The following is a 20,898-nucleotide window of genomic DNA, read 5'->3' as shown; positions in this document are numbered from 1 at the left end:
ATTGAGAGATTTTTACGAACATTGACAATTTTGATATTCAGACAATTAATTCAAACCTTAAGGTAAGTAGTAGCAGTAGTATGTACATATAATGTACTTTAAGGTCACCTTAATAAGTTTAACAGGAATAACATTTACATAATGGTTTTAAAAGGTTTTTGTGAGCACAAATGCTGTACGACTTTCAGTTCAGAGAGAACATGTAATCCTTCAGATCTAAAGCCGAAAGAATCTAACGTGGAGTAATGAGGGTTCAGCTATCAACAGAGACTGCTTATAAAACGGTTATCAATCAAAAACAGAAGCTGGTGGGTGGTGACTTGTCAATTACAACACTGAAAAAAACCCTTATGACATAGTTTTATTAGTTATTAAACCTTTCTAGCTTTTTGCACTTAGAATGTTTTTTATAGCTGTATTTTCTCAGTGCAAGAGATTTTTTAGTGCACGGCTAATTCGTCATAATACATTTCCTTCCCAACAAGAATGAAATGTATTGTTTAGCTAACAGTTTTGGAAAAGAAAAACCATCAAAACCATCAGTCCATCAGTGGTGCTATAATTTGCATCTCCACTCATTAATAAATTGAGCAGCATAGACTTTATTTATTTATGTGCATTGCAGGTTTTGGTTTTTATTTCAGGCTTAAAAGTTTTCAACCATTTAAAATTTCATGCCCGTTATTATTTATATTTGCAAGAAACAATAAAACGTAGGTCACAGGTTGAGACAAGAGGGGGAAAAAATCAATAGGGCTGCTATGAAGGTACTGCATTAGTAACTCAGTTTAAGAGTGGAACTTTCAGGTGGACTCCCGTAAGTCCCTTCTCCCATTATAGTGCTGTCTTTCTCATCTATATCTAAGTTATAAAAAAAAAGCCTTACATTCTTTGCATGTGCTTGCTTTTTGTATATCATTTTATTTACTGTCTCTGTATATCACGTTGTAGTAAATGGAAGTAGGACATCACAGATTTCATCAGTACATCACCACCATGTCCATGCTCTGCTGGTGGCGCCTTTGTTGCTTTTTTCACCTGTAATGGTTAGACATAGCCATGGAGAGGCAGTGCAGGCTCAACCAAAGGCTGAGAGGTGCTCAGCCACTGAAACACAATAGTCTTTCTGGTACTTGTTGATGCAGACAGTGGTAAATGACCCTATGGCCCTTATTGCTTTTCTCCGCATTACATCATCTGAGTCATCTGCATGCAGGCTGTTATAAGAACTGCTTTTGTGCTTAGCCTCAGTAGGCTAAAAATACTGTGGGCCCACACTGATCTGTTACCAAGGATCCTTTTACAATCCTTACAGGGAATGCAGGATTTGTCCTCAGGCTGAAAGGAAGTGTTGCACTGGAAAATTCAAGTCCCAGCAAGAGCATTGCCTCTCTTTCCCAAAACACAGTCAAGCAGAATGTTTACCTGGGTGGGTGATGGTGAATTCTGAAACTAGAATTACAGAAAAGCAAAGCTGAACCATCTGTTTTATTTGAATTATGCCCTACAAAGTCTTCTTTCCAAACACTACAGATAGTGGACAGTCACAGAGAGAAGCATGTAAAATGAGAATGAATGTCTTCTCCTATTCATTGCATGTGGGTATCTTTTGATCTGGGTGGTGAGCTGCCTTGTAATTGCCTTTCCAGGGAAAGTCATAAAGTATTGAAATGAAATTAATTGAATTCATCACTGCGTCCTGCCAGCATGTATAGCAGGTGAAATGAATGTACTGAAATTTATTGACGTGTGAGATGTGGGCAAACCTGCTTAGGACATGGCTGAATCAATTTTTTTTTAATTATATGTAGTCTTTTCATTCATCTTTAAATTAAACTAAAGGATTTAGAATCTCTCTAAAATAAAATTAATTAATTAACTTAAAAAATGTCTCTTTGAGATGTTTTCAGCAAGTGAGGCCTCAAATCTGCAGCTTGAACACTGGCACAGCTGTAGTTTGCAAGATGACCGTGGAGAGCAGGCCTGCATCTCAGTGATACTCTCAGTATCTCAAACACGACCCATAGTGAGCTGTTAATGTGCTTTGACTCCATTTGTGGTTAGTTTGCCCCCCACGTGTGGTTCTTAGAGGGTACTTCCAGCATGGTTAGGGACGATAATGTTGGCCCATTTGTAAATAACTGGAATAAAGAGAAGAGCAGAGCCCAGGATTGACACCAGGAGAAAGGCCCACAAAAACATGCGATCCAGAACCTGGGCTACAAACTTCCAGTCTTGTACCACCTGTTCCAGAAAAGAAGTATATGTCAGCCTCTAGACATACATGTAGGCGTGAGTTACAGACAGTGTGGGGCCAAAAGTTATTGTTCATATTGCTATTTGCTATTTTTATAATTACCTATGAAGGTAAAAATACAAAAAATTGAACAAACTCACCTCTCTGACCTCATTTTCTTTAACTACATGCATGGTTATGTAGCGAATTGAATCCAAAGCTGCTTGTAAGTGACGTCTTGTGTAGAGTAGGGGGGTCAGTTCAGGTGCTGAGTCCTTCATCATACCCAGTCCTGGTACTTGTCCAGCCCTGGCCACTCCAGTTGTGGCATAACGATCCACATGACTGCGCATGCACAGCAGCTTAGGCAGTCGATGCAGGAAAATCTTCCTTACCCATGGTGCCATGCCATGATGTGTAGAAGAAGAGCGGTGGTGGATGTTGATGGCAAAGACGGTGATAATGATGGAGAGCGTGACAAAGATCATGGTGAAGACCAGGTACTCCCCGATGAGGGGGATAGCTTTTGAGGAGGACGGGATAATCTCCTCGATGACCAGGAGGAAAACGGTGAGCGACACAAGCACCGAGGTACAGAGAGAGATCTTCTCGCCACCATTGGATGGCAGGTAGAAGACAAGGATGGTGAGGAAGGACAGGCCAATGCAGGGGATGATGAGGAAGAGGGTGTAGAAAAGAGGCAACCTGCGAATGATGAAGAAGTAGGTGATGGTGGGGTAGGAAGAGCTGCCATCTGTCCTCAGACCACGGCTGCCTGTGGCCTTTACTATCTCCCATTCACCGTTGTCAAAATAGTCCTGCTTGTCCACATGGAAATCCTCCAGAATGATGTCCACCTGTTAAATAAGGAGAAAAAATGTCATCTTGATCATTGTTCATCACTTACAGTAATTTAGTATATGCTTTCTGTGGGGGAGAGACTCACCTGGGAGCCATCATACGTCCAGGAACCAAACTTCATGGAACAGTTCTGGAGGTCAAATGGGAAGAAGGTGACATCAATGGTGCAGGCTGACTTGTAGTTGGCTGGTGGTGTCCATGATATAGTTCCATCATACTTAACAACAGCTTTGGTGACAGTCCCCTCAAAACGCCCATCTGAACTGTTGGAAGAAACAACATTTGTTCATGTCTGTTTAGATTCACATCCAGGTCATGGTATTTCCAAAAGGTATACAAAGGTAACTGGACTTGCTTGAGGTTCTTGAAGATGTTTCGCCTTTTATCTGAAAGGCTTCTTCAGTTCTAAATGAGTGGTGGGAAATCCAGGTATTTACCTTCTTGTGGAGTCGTTAACTCACAACTCACAAGGTGTTAACGAACCCATAAGAAGATAAATACCTAGATACACCTGAGTCCAGTTGCCTTTGTATACATTTTGGACACATTTATTCATTTACAATTTTGTAGTCATTTGTAGAACTTCTATTTCACGTAAGGCATCCATGTCATATCCTTCCCATATATGATCGTACATACTTATCATACAGAACAACATCAGGAAGCCAGAGTCTGTCAGAGGGGACTCGGATTGTTGTGATGCCCAGATAGTCATCAGGGTTCCATCTGAGTTTCATGTCAGTCCACTCCTACATACAGGAAAAATGGGAAATTCAGTGAAAACTGAGAGTTAGATGAGAAGGTTGAGAACACTTTCATGTCTGAACGCTAAAAGTGAAGCTACCTCTAGCAGCCAGCTAGCTTAACTAGCACAAAGACTGTGAACAGGGGAAAGCAGCTAGCCCGGCTCTCTGATAACAATACAGGCCTACCAGTATATTTAATAGTAAATCTATCTGATTTACTTTGTGATAGAATAATCTGGAAGGTAAGAGAATGAGATGCAACTATGACATACATTTACAAAATCTGACATTCTTTCCCTTTATGATAGACATCACAACTGTGGCTGCTGCCCTTCCAACACCCTTTTTGCATGATGCAATCCATCACTGTGAAAGGGAGCAACAGACCTGGACAGCAGAGCCTGGTCTGTGGGGATAATTCATAAGATCCATGACAGACAGGACACCCAAGATCATGAATAAGGCTGACAGGAACTGGAATGGGGAGGAGGTGGCTTGTGGAGGCAGGTGCGTGGGCGCAGGGCCGAAAGCACTCATGTAGATGAGAACTGTCAGTGAAATGCCACCAGACCAGATTAAAAAGGGAGGAGAGGTTGACTGGTGATCTCTAAATGGCATGTAAGCATGAGGTTGTTACAGTATTTCCATGGCCATGAAGTTACACCAACAGCCAACTTTATCTGCATGTTTACAGATGATGGTGAAATGTAATGTGGCATCAGTTGTTTATGTTAGATGTGCAGTGCCACCAACCTGTTTCATCCACACATTGGTTGTCATCAGCTGGTTTTTCTCATCCTACAAACAATAATCAAAGTTAAAACTTTAAAAAGGAGCTGAGTTGGAACATTTTCACAGAGCAATAATCTAAAAAGGATGTCAGCTCTGTTATGTTTTATATGTTCATGTAGTTAACACCTTGATGACACACATTAATAAACAATGCTAATAGTGCTTTTCTTTCCTCACCACATCAACTAGCTGGGAGATGGCCAGTCCAAATTTCACACAGATCGTCTGGTTTAGGTATTCTACAGGACGAACCCATTTCTGGTAGTTTCCAAAGAGGTATTTGAACAGCTTGTCCTCTGCTTTTGCATAAGACGAGAGCTTTGGAACCCCTAAACGGTGTGAAAAGACAAAATGGTTCAGGAGAAAAATTATAAGTTCATATTGACATGTAGAGAATTCAGCAAATACAACAGTACCTTTGATTTATTCAGTAGTGTCAGACTCCATGCCTGATAATTACTCTATTTCAAGCTCTGTTTCTAGCATGGCTCTCGAACAGCACTGCATTGGCCTCTCTGACCTTACCACAGTGTTTGTGTCTCGTGTTTCTGGGTACGACCTCTGTGGTAATACTTTGGTTTGAAGAGACTGGGAGATCAAAGCTTCGACCCAATGTTGTCTTTATAATATTTTAAAGAATCCTTATAGATGTGAGGGACAGCAGGTTTCTATTATTCACTTAATTTTCTGTAATGGAACCATTATCAAAATGAAGAATAATATTGAATATAGCAGTCCTGAGTGGAGAATTTTCACTGTTTGGCATGGTTTTATATAATCTGTCAACTAGAGTCAACATGTTTGAACATAATTCTGTTTTCATTTATGTCCTGTACTGAGTCCAGTTAGACATAAACAGTATATAAAATGCAGAGTCTCACAGGATTTCCAGTCTCTTTTTCATTAAAAAATCACTGCTTAACAAAGGATCATGCAATCATAAGTGTATGCACTGTAAACGAGACAGTGAAGTGTGTTGACTTTGTGTTGACAAAAAGTGCAAGACATACAGGTCAAAACATTACTTGAACTTTGGACTGATGGTGGCGTTAGAGGAACTCTTACTCCACCAAGGAGGTCATGTTTTCATCCATGTCTCTTTGTTTGTTTCTTCGTTTACTGGTCACCTAATGTGCACTTGATAGAGGGATGGAACGTGAGCCAGGGGAGAACCCATTACATTTTAGTGCAGATCCGGTTAAAGGGGAGGATCCAGATAGGGCTGTACTCTGTATTTTCTACAGAGTAGAAAATATTGACTAAATTTTGAATTATACACAATTTCTTTCATTCTGCTCTTTAAATCTTTCACCAGCATGGTTATAAACTCAATTTATGGACAGAGAATGTGGCTGGAAATCTACTCTAAGACTGAAAACAAATATGTGGTGTCACCCTTTCGGTGTGTGTGGATCAATAAAGACAAGGCCGCAACACCCTCGATCAATGACTCTGTAATCAGCAAATTCATCATCTCTCTGCTTCTTCCCCACTATGACCAGCAACCTGCTTGGCTGAGAAGCAAGCTGCAGATTCTGCTAGATTCTACATTAATCTGTTCTAGAGTATGATATTATGGAGTCATAAATACACTAAAACATAAGGACAATATATGTACTGTAAGGCAAAGACACGCTCATTTCAATGAGCTGAAGAAATGAGGTTTACAGTACTGTAAATATTTATGTGTATTAGTTAAATGTATTGTGCCGTAGATACATACATGCATACCAATATATACACACTGTCATGGCAACAGTAACTCCTCTGTTCCTTCCTCTCCAGCTAGTTCACATAGTTTATCTCTGTGTCACACACATTGTAATAACCTTTCCTATTGTTCCATATGCGCTGTTCCACACATGCCCACCAGATGTCACTGCTGAGTCTAGTGCAAAAGCTCATTATCTGACCATATTTACATTATATACAGTAAGTTCTTGTCTGTTCTTTGACAACCACCTGGATGCCTCATGCTGTGTTCACGACATATTGGATTTTAACAAGGATTATTACAAGTTTCTGATTTGTAGATAGCACGCACATCAACATTCAAGTCCTAAGTATGACCGGGGAAGCATTTCTTAAAGCACTTTTGTGTCCTTGTAAATTCTTGGTAACTGTGTTTTCCGTTTTTTAGAAGAAACTTTAGATGTTAAGGTAAAACTCTGTCGTCTTTCACTTATTAACTAGCAAGCTTAGAAATGTCCTGCTTGTTTAATGGCTAGATGGTTTGCTTACTTTCTGTGCAGTATTTTCAGCTCTGTTGTCATGGCTTCCCTGCTGCTAAAATCATTGATTCTGAAGCAGAGCTGAAGCTGATTGCATTTATTGACTCTTCAGGGTCTTAGATTGTTTTCTAAGGTAAGGGGCCACTTTAACACCAGTACTTTTTGTTTGACTCTAACTTGGTAAGCTATCTTCACTCTCCACTCACCATCTGGCAGTTTCTACATCTTCTCTCTTGGTTTCCTGATTTCATATCAACTAGAGTCCAACTTATCTTCGACTACTGCCATCTGTCATACTGAGCCCATTACATTCCACTATGATAATTTGATGAGCCATTCCCGGTCCTTGGGAAACTTACGCAGTGAGTGGCACAGGTGGCAGCAGCACAGCAACGGCAGCAGCAGCAGCAGCAGTGTGAGAGAGGTGGCTGCCCCTCCTGCTCTCAGCATCATATCAGAGGTGGCACCGGATCCACACAGCTGGTCCCTTGGGCATCACAGAGCTCAAAAATACACAAACAGTGGTTATTAAAAAACAGTAGCTTTTGCGTACACTGGGTAAACACCTGAACATTTAGAGCATGGCTTTAATCATGCCTTGGGTTAAGGGTTCAAATCCCAAGGCAGCCATTCCTGCTCCCCTTTGCTACATTCAATCTCAGTTGTGGATTTCAGTGAATAGAATATGTACAGCAAACAAACAAACAAACAACAAAGAAAAAAAAACACATCCCTAAATAATAAACTGCCTGAGTCACATATCTTTAAAATACAGAAAAGCATCCTGCACAAGCCAAAAATGCACTCTACCCTCACCTTGCTAACCTAATCCTCACAAAGGTAATAAACACATTCCACCCAATAAAGCGTGCAAATGCTGTATACATACCTGCTTTGAATCTGTCTCTCCCATTAACACGCAGTCCACAGCGGCAGTGGTGGTGGAGGCGGTGGGTATCCTGACGACAGCGACAGCGATGCTCTAACGCTCCTCCATTGCACGCAGGTTCTTTCTCTTGCCTCACACAGAAGCTGCTTCCCTCCCTGCTGCCTCCAATTGTGCACAGGCGACACATCCCCCTCCTCCCCCTCCTTCAGTGAGTCCGCCCCATTCTCCCCCGCCCTTCCTTCCCCTTCTCCAAGCATCCTCTATTCAATACTCACAGACAGGGATAGTCGCCCTCTCCATGCAGCCACTTTATTGCATCTGCACAGCAGCATCAGGAAACAACAAAAGGGCAGCTCTGCCACTGAAATTCTGCTTTGCACATATTTTATAACACTTTCCAGCTACCTTCAAATTTATGTTTGATTCATTAAAAAAAAAAATGTTTATCTTTAGTGTGTGGTGCACACACACCCACACTGAGTCATGCACCACAGCAACTTTTCAGTCTCAAGAGAAAGGGTGTCTCCTAATTATCTTATGATCACCAATCTTGACTGAATTTCCAATGAAGTAGATTTATTTAGTAATAAAAGCCTTGAAGGATTTTTCATACTGTTTCTATTAAGGAATCAGTTAAACCAGTCAGAACAAGCTCCCTTTTCAATATTACAAGGAATTTAAAAAAAGGTTCAGTTTCATCTCCTGTATATATTACCTGAAATAAACTGTATATTTTCAGTTAAAAAAGCAAAACCAAACTATACCTTCAACTCCACCCACTACCCAGTAGAGAGGATGTCAAATTATTGATTTTAGATTCATAGATACACAAAACATATATAGAGGCTTATATAGAAAATATATTAATTTAATAAATTAAGCATGCACAATGAAAATTATGAAAACAAAAGATATAAAGGGACATTTCCATATAAAGGATGCGACTTTTAAGGTAGATACTTGCTGATATCAAACTGATATTGATAGAAAACAAATCCAACTGTAAGAAAGCACTAAAAGCACAGGAGCATTCTGATCTTTGTTGGGAAAGAAATGTCAGCACTGTCTGGAGCAAAATTACTCTGCAACACATCTTGAACAAAGTACTGTTCTTCTTTATGGGTGTCTGTGCCCCCAGTGGCCCATTGAAAAAGTCTACAAAGATCTATCTATATTGATTTCTACTTGACATATGTGACTTGGGATCATGCCATCTCAGTGACATAATGATGCCCTATGAAAAAAGTCTATACACAAGTAATCCAAACTTGAGCTTATAAATCAAAGATTAATTGCGACCCTGAGTAATCTAACTACATTCCAGTGCTTCGAAATGTTGATGTACTGATTTTATCAAACAGCAACTTCCTTATCGGTGGTGGTCGCACACAAATCCAACCTTGACCCTTAACTACCCAGGACTCCGCCGGGACACAGTGCATTCTGAATAGTGGTTCCGCTCCTCCCCCTGTGGGTTGCATAACGTCCGGACTCGTCGGGACTATAATACGGGCGCCGCACAAAGCGGATATTCAATACCGTAACTTTTCTTGTGAGGACTGAAAACAAAGACTACAGTAAGCAGCTTTGCCGTTGAGAATGTTTGACAGTAGTTTTGCTTGTATACTCTATGTCCTGTCGTACTTTTAGAGTGAAGGTAATCGCTTGAATCAAGTTTGAAGCAGCATTCAGTCTAAACACGTTTACATCGAGAGTATTGATTTTTTTACAAGAGCTAAGGGTAACTGTAATGAAACTCTCTGACAAACTGATTTAGGAAATTGAACTGATGAAATAAAAAATATGGAAATAATGGTTGTGTACAAGTATGGAAGAAATGATGAAAGTGAAAAATAACAGTTATGATCGGTTATGGACAGAGAAAAGTGTTTATCTAATTCTAATAGTCCAGGATGAGTATTAGAATATTTTGGTGCAAACTGATTGTCCATTGTTTTTATTTCAGATGAGGCTGATCTGTGGCTGTAGTGCTTTGCTGCTGCTCATGGCCATTCCCAGAGCCTGCCAAGCTGGGAACATCTTGGTCTTCCCAACTGATGGCAGCCACTGGTTAAACATGGATATTCTACTTCAAGCTCTGCACTCAAGAGGACACAATATTACTATTCTGCGCTCCAGCAAAAGCTGGTACATCAAGGAGAGCTCCTCTCATTACAACACCATCACAGTTCCGGTAGAGAGGAGCATAGATCAGACGTTTGTCACACAAATCTTATTTAAGGTCATTGAGTTTGAAAGGGGGGCTCTCCCCTTGACAAGTTTTCTCCCCATGACTCTGGAAATGTTTGGCGCAATGGTTGAAGCTCACAAAACCGTGGGTGAATATGTATCAGCAATGCTAGGTGACAGGGAGCTGATGAGAACAATGGTGGACAGCAAGTTTGACCTGGTACTCACTGACCCCTGCTGGGGAGGTGGGATAATTTTAGCAAAATATTTAAACCTTCCACTGGTTTATAATGTTCGCTGGGCTCTGGCTACAGACGGTCATCTTGCTTTTGCTCCTTCACCAATATCATATATTCCTATAACAGGATCTGGCTACACTGATCAGATGACCTTTTTTCAAAGAGTTAAGAATGTGATTTTGCATATAATAACCCAAATGCAAGACCACCTGGTGGCTAAGCTAGTTTACCAGGATATATGTGACAAACATCTTGGGCCTGATAACAACTATAACCAGTTAATGCTTACTGCAGACATTTGGCTGATGAGAGTGGACTTTGTGTTTGAGTTCCCTCGTCCCACCATGCCTAATGTTATCTATATGGGAGGCTTCCAGTGTAAACCTGCAAAACCTCTGCCTCAACACCTGGAGGATTTTGTGCAGAGCTCTGGAGAACATGGAGTCATCCTCATGTCTCTGGGGACTTTTGTAAGCGAACTTCCTGCTGATATGACAAATGAGATCGCTGCAGCTTTTGCCAAATTACCTCAGAAAGTCATCTGGAGATATAAAGGTGACAGACCAACCACTCTGGGCAACAACACTTTACTAGTCGACTGGATGCCACAGAATGACCTTTTAGGACACCCTAAGATTAAACTATTTGTGGCTCATGGAGGAACAAATGGAGTTCAAGAAGCTATTTATCACGGAGTCCCAGTTGTGGGTCTACCTCTGTTTTTTGACCAGTATGACAACCTGATAAGACTGAAAGAGAGAGGAGGGGCTAAGATTCTAACCATTAATATGGTGGAGAGAGATAACTTCCTGAAGGCCATACAGGAAGTCCTGAATGAGCCCTCCTACACCATGAACATGCAGAGACTCTCCCGGCTGCACAGAGATCAGCCAATGAAGCCGCTGGACACCGCCCTCTTCTGGATAGAGTTTGTCATGAGACACAAAGGTGCAGCTCACCTGAGAACAGAGTCCTACAAAATGCCCTGGTATTCCTACTACTCTGTAGATGTCATAGTATTTTTGCTAACAATAGCACTACTTTTTTTCTTGTTCTTTGTTGGGTTATTGTGGTCGTGCTTCAGATTGTGCTTGAAAAGAAAAATGAAATCTGACTAACTTTGGACTGTGTCATTGATATTGACTGCAACTTACCTATTTAGAGTTTCCTTTACATTGCAATGTGTAAACATAAAGCAAAACATGACTAATCATTCAAGGGATGTACATTTTGTGCATTAACTTTATTTCACCAAATAACAGTAATATGAAAATAAAGATAAACAACATTGTGATAGCAAAGCAAATGTATTCTTTTGTAAAGGCAATATTTTGCAGTGTGTTATTTTAATTTGTTTGATATTGATATTTGAGTAAAATATTTGCATTAAGTGAATGGACGTGAATTTTTTCATAACCAACTCTGTACAAATTAAAGTACTAGGAATGAATGTCAATGTGTCAATTAGTAATGTTAATCAGTGTGCATATTTGTGCTTTAAATGTTGGTGTGTGTGTGTGTGTGTCTACACCTCCAACCACCAGGTGGAGCATCCTTCTTTTGAAATAACTGATATAGATGTGCCTAAAGAAGTTAATGCAATCAGCTTCAGGTGCTGCTGCTTTGTGTATGTGTGTGTGAGAGAGATAGAATCATATGTTTTTGGAGCACTTGTAAATACTAAATCTCAGAGTAGAAGGCTCTCAGTGACTTTTTAAGAGTACATAATAAGGACTGAACCCTGTCATACTCGTATAGTATGTTTCACTTCTTTCTTCTTTTCATGACTCATTTGAATAAATCTTTTCCAGGAGGTGGAGCCCTTTCCTCAAGGGTGTGCCAACAGCTTGATCAGTGCCTGGCTTTTGTTACAGATCCAGAGCACAAGATAAAGTCATCTGTATGTCAGTGTCTTTTGCCTCATTCGTCCTTCAATCACCCAACCAAAGATTCAGCTGAGTGAGTTCTGTTCATTCTTAATATTTTTATAGCTTGTAAATGTTGTCTTGTAGTTTCTAATTATCTCAATTCTAACAAAGTCTAATGTAAGTAAAGAAACATGTTTCCTGTAGAGTTGTGCCTCATTGCACCACAAAGAGTCTTTACTTCCCCTAAAGAGACTTTAAAAAGAAGAACTGTTGTCTGGAGTGAGACAAATTCAGAAAATAACAAATGAGTGAACAGGAAGTGGTTTTCCAGCCTCACATTCACACAAATTTCTCACTTTATGCCTCGTAGATAAGAAGAAAATGCTGAGTTGCCCTTTTTGGACTGCTTAATCAGTCAGTGTAACACTGACATTATGGCATAGGGTGCTAATCTCATGTTAGCCAAAGGACATACTTGGAACATGAATAAATACAAACCTGTTTTTCTACTTTTTGTGTGTCCGATACACAATGTCACACATAGAATACGGTTATATTTCATAGAATAAGATGTACTGACTGAGTGAAAGCAGACCACATGTAAAACAATTTCACAGTAACAGTTTCCTGTTAATAACACTTCAGTTTTGGCTCTTTGCACTATGAGGACTAAGTACCCTGGTAAGGACACAAGCATCTCATGTAACTGTTTTGAGGGTGGGACAAAAAGAAAAGAAACCAGGAAGTGTTTCAGTGTCCCATTGGTTTGACTTTAAGTCTTCACTGACTTTGTTTTGCTTGAGTTGAGAGAGTTTGTTGACATAAGTGCCAGGAAAGTTTTCACTGTAAGCTCTGGCATTTAAAGCCTTTGTTTTGGGTTGCAGAGAAAAGAGTAAGTGCTCTTTGTTGACATTTGTTTCTATCTTTTGTCAGTTGATGTTACTGAGTGGAAGGAAGATTTTATTGAAACATGTTCATTGTTGAAGGATTATACATTTGATCGGTGAGAATATACAGTAGCTGCGTGGGATGTATGATACATGCAGGCATAGTGTGTTTTCTGAGAGGAAAGCTCTTGAATATTTCCTTCATGCAGACTGAAAACAGTTATGGTTATAAAAACACATCTGCTCAGGGAGATTAGGGTTTAACAGAGAATGTGCGGAGAGTTCTTGGCACTGAACAGCGCTCTAATTTCCTGAGAGAGGCTCCATGTGCTACGTCCACGTGAGGGTGGCCAGAAGGAATTTTTGCAAACAAAAGAGAGACAGTTAAAAGGAACATCATTGTAGCTCTCTGTGTTGGACAGGCTGGCATACCCTCCACCAGCAATGTGCACACATTTTGTGGATTTGTTAAGTAACAACTATCTGCTTTTTGTATTCTATTTACATTTCAGACTGCACTTTTTGAGAAGATTTGAAGATGATTTTTTGTTTGGCTTCCATCATCTCTCTTTTGGCTGTCATTACTCCAGCTACCCATGGTGGGAAAGTTCTGGTGTTTCCACATGAGGGCAGCCACTGGGTGAACATGAAGGTACTTGTTGAGGCGCTGCATTCAAGGGGACACACTGTGACGGTTATTCGAGTTGCAGACAGCTGGTACCTCAGTGAAACTTCTCCATATTACAATACTGTCACAGTGGATATTGCCGGTGGTGGAAATGAGGATTTTTATCGTCTTTTTGTCTCTGAAGTTATTAAAATTAATCGGAACAAGGGATCTACGTGGACCCGTTTTGCTTTAGACATGGAGTTAAAAGACAAGTTCTCTGAAGTACACAAGAAAGTATGTGAAGTGGTTGTGTACATGATTGAAAATAAAGAGTTAATGAAGTCTTTGCAAGACGCCAAGTATGATGTGGTTTTGACAGACCCTGCTAACGGAGGAGGAGTTATGCTGGCTCACTACCTTGGATTGCCGTTGGTGTTTAATGCTCGATGGACTGTTCATGGAGAGGCCCATTTTGCTATTGCACCCTCTCCACTTTCCTATGTCCCACTTCCACCTTCAGAATTAACGGATCAAATGACTTTCTTTGAGAGGGTCAAAAACATGTTGTTTTACTCCATGAGAATGCATTTGTACAAACAGGTAGTTGGACCACATTATTCTGCATTGTCCAACCACTACTTTGGTCCAGATGTAGACTACTTCTCCCTGTTCCAAGCAGCAGACCTGTGGCTGATGAGAGTGGACTTTGTGTTTGAGTTCCCTCGTCCCACCATGCCTAATGTTATCTATATGGGAGGCTTCCAGTGTAAACCTGCAAAACCTCTGCCTCAACACCTGGAGGATTTTGTGCAGAGCTCTGGAGAACATGGAGTCATCCTCATGTCTCTGGGGACTTTGATTGGAGAGCTTCCCCATGACTTGGCAGATGAGATCGCTGCAGCTTTTGCTAAATTACCTCAGAAAGTCATCTGGAGGTATAAAGGTGACAGACCAACCACTCTGGGCAACAACACTTTAATAGTCGACTGGATGCCACAGAATGACATTTTAGGACACCCTAAGATTAAACTATTTGTAAGTCATGGAGGAACAAATGGAATCTATGAGGCTATATATCATGGCGTTCCAATTGTAGGCATTCCCATTGTGTTTGATCAAGCCGACAACCTCTCCAGACTGAGAGCAAAGGGTGTTGCAAAGATTATGGATATTTCTGTGCTGGATAGGAAAATATTGCAGACTACCATACAGGAAGTCCTGAATGAGCCCTCCTACACCACGAACATGCAGAGACTCTCCCGGCTGCACAGAGATCAGCCAATGAAGCCGCTGGACACCGCCCTCTTCTGGATAGAGTTTGTCATGAGACACAAAGGTGCAGCTCACCTGAGAACAGAGTCCTACAAAATGCCCTGGTATTCCTACTACTCTGTAGATGTCATAGTATTTTTGCTAACAATAGCACTACTTTTTTTCTTGTTCTTTGTTGGGTTATTGTGGTCGTGCTTCAGATTGTGCTTGAAAAGAAAAATGAAATCTGACTAACGTTGGACTGTGTCATTGATATTGACTACAACTTACCTATTTAGAGTTTCCTTTACATTGCAATGTGTAAACATAAAGCAAAACATGACTAATCATTCAAGGGATGTACATTTTGCACATGAACTTTATTTCACTGGATAATAATAATGTGAAAATAAAGATAAACAACATTGTGATAGCAAAGCAAATGTATTCTTTTGTAAAGGCAATATTTTGTGTTATTTTAATTTGTTTGATATTGATATTCTTGTTTTTTGCTGGGTTAGTATGGTCATGCTTCAGATTGTGCTTGAAAAGAAAAATGAAATCTGACTAACAAAGGATGAATTGTTAATTTTCACACTGGATAATATATTACAGTCAGCTTGGCTGCGATCAGTTGAATACTGAAAGAGTAGATGTTTTAATTTTGGACTGTGATATTGACATTGACTGCAACTTAACTACTCAAAGTTTTCTACTACCTGCGTTGACTGCCAACTTCTGCCAAGTCTGTGTGATTACTTTGTCTGAAGCAGAGTCATTTCATTTATCAGTATGCATGCATCATTTAAATATTTACTTTGGATTCTAACCAACTGAAAATGTGACAAGTAGGCTACCCTGAGGAAATGAGCCAAGGTACAAGTTGCAGCTGGCCTATACTCTATTTTGTATAATACATGAAAAACCATGTTTAAAAAACATTAAAAAAATAAAAAATAAAAACTGATGTAGATGGTTTGCTGATAAATTGACAAGCCAGCAGGTTATGCTGTTTAGCCATTTGCAGTAGTTTTTCTAAGTAGTTTAAATAAAATACCAGCTTTTTTTTTTTAATGCTGCTTTTCAGAAGATCACACACATAAGCATTGTAGATAACATGACAAAACCTGCCAGTCACACCATCAAATAATCCTGCAGTTTTCAAAGCTCTGATTTTCCAGACATTTAGTTTTGTCACTGATATTTGATTGAGAGTTAAACACCACTGACTACCTTTATTGCACTTTGTACATTCTTATCACCTGTGCCTTTAAGAATATGAAATCGCAGTGCCAAAGTCCTGCTCACTCTGGACCCTGGAAGGACTAGCACATGTTTTGCTCTCTGGCAAAGCAGAAAGACTGAAAAAGAATTACACTGACTGCCAATAAAGGTAATATTAGCTTGATTAAATCTTTTGCAAATATACAGTACTGATACAGTAGCTATTTTTTTTTTTTTTTTCGATTTGAACTTTGGTCTCCAGAAGTTAATTTTTAGCTTGTATGAAATATACCTTCTTGTTGTTCCAATAGTTTTGATTCTTTCAGGTACAGCTAAAATGGCTTGTGTATGTACAAAAATTAAGTTACTGTTTACATACCATCATGTGTCACTAATTAGGCTACATAAAAAGCATGAAAAGCATTGTTAACCCCCCCACCCCCCTTTTTATTTACGTTGTTACCAATCTTACTTTTGATTTGCTGTGATGAAGCTAACTGCAGTAGGCTAAACATTCTACTGCAAATTTATTAAAAGGAAAAACCTGAATATAGATAGACTGCATAGTGAGTAAACTGCATGAAAAAACCTTACTTGATAAGATGTAATCTAAGGTATAATATGCTTTCTTTCTTTCCCAACTTTAGAATAAAAATGAATTGGCCTTGGGTCTGGATCACTGCCTGCTTGCTCGGTCCAGCTGTGGTTTCTGGTGGGAAAATACTTGTTTTTCCAGTGGATGGGAGCCACTGGGTGAACATGAAAGTCATTATAGAGGAACTACACTTAAGGGGCCACCAGGTTTCTGTTGTGAGATCATCAAACAGCTGGTATATCAAGGAAAGCTCCCCGTTCTATACTTCAGTTACTCTTGATATGGATTCTGGATTTGATGAAGAATTTATAACTATGTTTGTGGCCCAGTTGCTGCAAATACAGAGGGAAGGGAAGTCTTTCTGGACACGTTTTAAACTGGAAATGGAACAAGCACAAAAGGCCTCTGAGATGAATGAGAAAACTTGCAAAATGCTGGAGATGCTTTTTGAAGACAAAGATCTGGTACAGTCACTACGGGATGCCAAGTATGACCTTGTCCTCACAGACCCTGCAATACCAGGGGGTGTTATACTAGCCCACTACCTCAGGTTGCCTCTTGTTTTCAATGTCAGATGGACTAGTCATGGTGAAGGCCATTTTTCTATTGCACCTTCTCCTCTTTCTTATGTTCCAATGACAGGGACCGAGCTATCAGATAAAATGAGCTTTCTTGAGAGACTTTTTAACGTCATGATTTTTGGCTTTACAGAGTTTCAAATTGCACAGTTTATTGTACCATATTATGTTGGCTTGATAAAGAAATATTTAGGTCCAGATGTAGACTACTTCTCCCTGTTCCAAGCAGCAGACCTGTGGCTGATGAGAGTGGACTTTGTGTTTGAGTTCCCTCGTCCCACCATGCCTAATGTTATCTATATGGGAGGCTTCCAGTGTAAACCTGCAAAACCTCTGCCTCAACACCTGGAGGATTTTGTGCAGAGCTCTGGAGAACATGGAGTCATCCTCATGTCTCTGGGGACTTTGATTGGAGAGCTTCCCCATGACTTGGCAGATGAGATCGCTGCAGCTTTTGCTAAATTACCTCAGAAAGTCATCTGGAGGCACAAAGGTGACAGACCAACCACTCTGGGCAACAATACTTTACTAGTCGACTGGATGCCACAGAATGACCTTTTAGGACACCCTAAGATTAAACTATTTGTGGCTCATGGGGGAACAAATGGAGTTCAAGAGGCAATCTACCATGGTGTTCCCATACTAGGACTTCCACTGATTTTTGATCAACGCGATAATCTAGTCAGAATTGAAGCCAGAGGAGCAGGGAAGATAATTGATATTTTCACTATGAATGAAGACATCTTCTTTCAGGGTGTTCAGGAAGTCCTGAATGAGCCCTCCTACATCATGAACATGCAGAGACTCTCCCGGCTGCACAGAGATCAGCCAATGAAGCCACTGGACACCGCCCTCTTCTGGATAGAGTTTGTCATGAGACACAAAGGTGCAGCTCACCTGAGAACAGAGTCCTACAAAATGCCCTGGTATTCCTACCACTCCGTGGATGTCATGCTAATCTTAGCAGGAGTTGTGCTGATTATTCTGGGCACCTTTGCAGCCTTAATAAGGTGTTTATGCTCTAAACTCTGTCTGAGAACAAAGGATAAATACGATTTAAAAAAGTTAAAGTAGTAATGAAACTGAAATTTAAACCACAAATATGCTTCTTATATGATCATTAAATGGGCGAAATTATTGGCCTAGCTATTTGTACTGTGATTTTGCAGGGATAATATTAATAGTTGCAAAAGTTCTAGTGTTGCTCTGAGTCATGTAAAAAAGACAACAAATCTAAATAATTCAGTAAACTATTGTTATTTCACATACCCAGTACTCTGGGTATACAAACATTTCATACCTTTGACATCAATTTTTTCTTTACAATTTGGCGAGAACATTATTTTTTAGAAACATTCTGTTCATAGTTACACATCCACATTCAATACACGTTGAACATGTGACCAATTAATATATGAAAACTCAGATCAGAGCCCACACAGAAAGGGCTTTGGGAGAAAATGTACAGTACTATTATTGCTTGGGGGTAATAAAATAAAAACTTTCAAAATAAGTCTCTTACTGTTCATGATCTTGTCCTTTTTAATTGGTACAGTGTAAGGAACCTTTGCATATGTAAAGGCATTTCAAATTCACTCTTACACTGTAGCACAGTAGGTTACATTTTTTAATGACTACATTCTTTCCTCCACATTGCCACAGAGTGAATCCACAGTATTGAGGATTTGTGTTCTTATCTCGTCCGAGCCAAATGTAGGCTTATGTGGATTTAAACATATCCAATTTCACACACAAAGATTAAAGTGACACACCAGGGTTGTAGTGGGCCCTTATATATGCTTAAAACCTTTGCTGTATATAAGCCTGAATGTGGTTAGCCCAAGCGTGCTTTTTTATGCAACACATCAGTAGGACACTAAGCAAACTGATCTTTACTTAACCAGGATGGGCTTTTCGGTGTATTACTAGAGCGTAATTTACCTTTAATATATAGCATTTGAGAAAACGAAGCAATCTTTGCCTTTACATAAAAAAGGAACAACTGGTGAGTTGCATTATTTGATAGATACTTTGGACCTGGAGAGTAATACAGTATCTGCATCTTAAGAGAGCTGCCATTGTGCTTAAGTCTCCCTATCTCATAGTTCCTAAAGCTGTGCCTTAATACTTGTGAGTAGATATGTCTCTGAAGATGTTTATGGGTGAAATTTACCATAACAAAAAAAAATCAAAAAAAAAAAAAAAAAAAAAAAAAACTATTATAGCTGAAGCATTTGCCAAATTACCACCAAAGGCCATGAGTGATAGACAAGCTCCTCTGGGCAAGAACCCTAACCCTATTTTTTAAATAATTAAAAAAGTTTATTTCTCATGAGAGGAAATAAAGTAGTTTGAAAGTCTTAAGTCCCATGTGTGGATGTACATTTGTTTGCCGATGAATATGACACCCTGCTGTGTCGAAAATGGTTGGGAATGCAGAGGGTAAAGACAACAACTTCCTCAGGGCTGTACAGGAAGTCTTGAATAAGCCTTGCCACAGGATGAACAAGCAGGGTCTGCCTCAATTTCTACACTTAATGGGCTTAACTGGTGCTTGAGTAATGTTGTAAATAACAAGAAATACAAGTCAGAACTAAACTACTGCTGTAAGTGTTGGCTTTGACAGACCTGCAGAGATCAGCCAATAAATCCATTTAACTGCAGTCTCTTGTGGACAGAAGATGTCCTAAGACACAAAGGTGATGCTCACCTGAGAATCTACTCTCTGTAGATATTCTGTTAGTAGGGTGTGTTACTCTGATTCTTCTGTTGACTTATTTAGCAAAGGGCCCATATTTCACCTGTGCTAAGGTATTGAATCTGTGGCATTTACTATAAATCCACTAAAGGTAGAAAGGATATTCCCAATGTTACCATAGATTGCAGTGAATGTGAAAAAAGCAAGATTCAGCTGATTATGTTTTGTCCAACAGTGGATTGGTATTTGTAAAAATTCACCTGGGGAGCGTTCATCTCAGTTTAAGATTGTAGGTTTGTGGGGATTGTGAAAACTAACATGCATATTATGACATGACTGTACAAAGTCCCTGAGGGTTTTTACTTAAATAAATAAATTCTTTTATTACAAAACAATAAAAAAAAAAACATGCTGCAAATGTTATTGAGTTTGTCTCTACATCCTACTTTTGGCTGGTTGCAGCCATGATACAAAACATCATACACATGGTTTTACATCTCTAGCCGTCATACAGGTAAATCATTAGGAATATCAGTTTAGTCTGAATCATCACTGCTAGGTAGGATTAGACATGATGGAGGTCTGACCCTACGTAAATCTGGAGACATTTGCTACCCACGAGGAAAAACAGAAACATTTCAAGTGAAATTTCACTTTGTTGTCATAGTTTCATTTTTGGCACACACACCTCAAACAATAGTACAAGTTAGATTGATAGTAGCTGCCTGGTGGATTCCAATTGTCTCAATATAGCTAATAGAAAAGGCACGAAAACTTTCTGATTAAAAAAAAATGAAATACTTATTTTCAAGGTATAAAAAGTTGAAAGTAAGAGAGTGGTATTGACTACTCTGAGCTGCTGGATGACAATTCATGTCCACTAAAAATTCATAAAATGTGACAAAGTTAAATATTACCATAAAAGAATGGTTAGATATTTTGGGAAATGCGCTTATTTGCTTTCTTGATGTGAGTTAGATGAGAAGATCAATACCACTCTCAT

General features: G+C 39.6%; 3 protein-coding genes across 6 annotated transcripts; 2 read left to right on the top strand and 1 right to left on the bottom strand.

Moving 5' to 3' along the window:
• Positions 1–947: 947 nt before the first annotated feature.
• chrna5 (cholinergic receptor, nicotinic, alpha 5) lies at positions 948–7,900 on the bottom strand. The gene is made up of 8 exons (XM_041041040.1): positions 7,756–7,900; positions 7,226–7,369; positions 4,813–4,964; positions 4,597–4,641; positions 3,737–3,846; positions 3,183–3,360; positions 2,398–3,093; positions 948–2,244 (listed from the first exon to the last, which is right to left on the bottom strand). The coding sequence occupies exons 2-8, from the start codon at positions 7,317–7,319 to the stop codon at positions 2,086–2,088; spliced, it is 1,434 nt and encodes a 477-aa protein (XP_040896974.1). The 5' UTR covers positions 7,320–7,369; positions 7,756–7,900; the 3' UTR covers positions 948–2,085.
• Positions 7,901–9,216: 1,316 nt separating this feature from the next.
• Positions 9,217–11,630, top strand: LOC121183558 (UDP-glucuronosyltransferase 2C1-like). 2 transcript variants are annotated; one of them, XM_041041914.1, is made up of 2 exons: positions 9,217–9,332; positions 9,722–11,630. In XM_041041914.1, exon 2 carries the CDS (start codon positions 9,722–9,724, stop codon positions 11,300–11,302), a length of 1,581 nt encoding a protein of 526 aa, XP_040897848.1. In that variant the 5' UTR covers positions 9,217–9,332; the 3' UTR covers positions 11,303–11,630. The 2 variants fall into 2 exon arrangements, with proteins under 2 accessions (XP_040897848.1, XP_040897029.1); XM_041041095.1 differs by having other exon boundaries at positions 9,317–9,412.
• Positions 11,631–11,761: 131 nt separating this feature from the next.
• On the top strand, positions 11,762–19,472 carry LOC121184830 (UDP-glucuronosyltransferase 2B13-like). Of its 3 annotated transcripts, none has more exons than XM_041043118.1 (3): positions 11,762–12,143; positions 13,452–14,192; positions 17,391–18,900. In XM_041043118.1, the coding sequence occupies exons 2-3, from the start codon at positions 13,478–13,480 to the stop codon at positions 18,269–18,271; spliced, it is 1,596 nt and encodes a 531-aa protein (XP_040899052.1). In that variant the 5' UTR covers positions 11,762–12,143; positions 13,452–13,477; the 3' UTR covers positions 18,272–18,900. The 3 variants fall into 3 exon arrangements, with proteins under 3 accessions (XP_040899052.1, XP_040899843.1, XP_040900688.1); XM_041043909.1 differs by lacking the exon at positions 11,762–12,143 and adding an exon at positions 12,824–12,944; XM_041044754.1 differs by lacking the exons at positions 11,762–12,143; positions 13,452–14,192 and adding an exon at positions 15,067–16,193 and having other exon boundaries at positions 16,672–19,472.
• The last annotated feature ends 1,426 nt before the right edge of the window (positions 19,473–20,898 follow it).

Source organism: Toxotes jaculatrix, chromosome 1, assembly GCF_017976425.1.
Source record: "Toxotes jaculatrix isolate fToxJac2 chromosome 1, fToxJac2.pri, whole genome shotgun sequence".
In the NCBI taxonomy this organism is placed as follows: domain Eukaryota; kingdom Metazoa; phylum Chordata; class Actinopteri; family Toxotidae; genus Toxotes; species Toxotes jaculatrix.
This window is presented reverse-complemented; position numbering and strand designations above follow the sequence as displayed.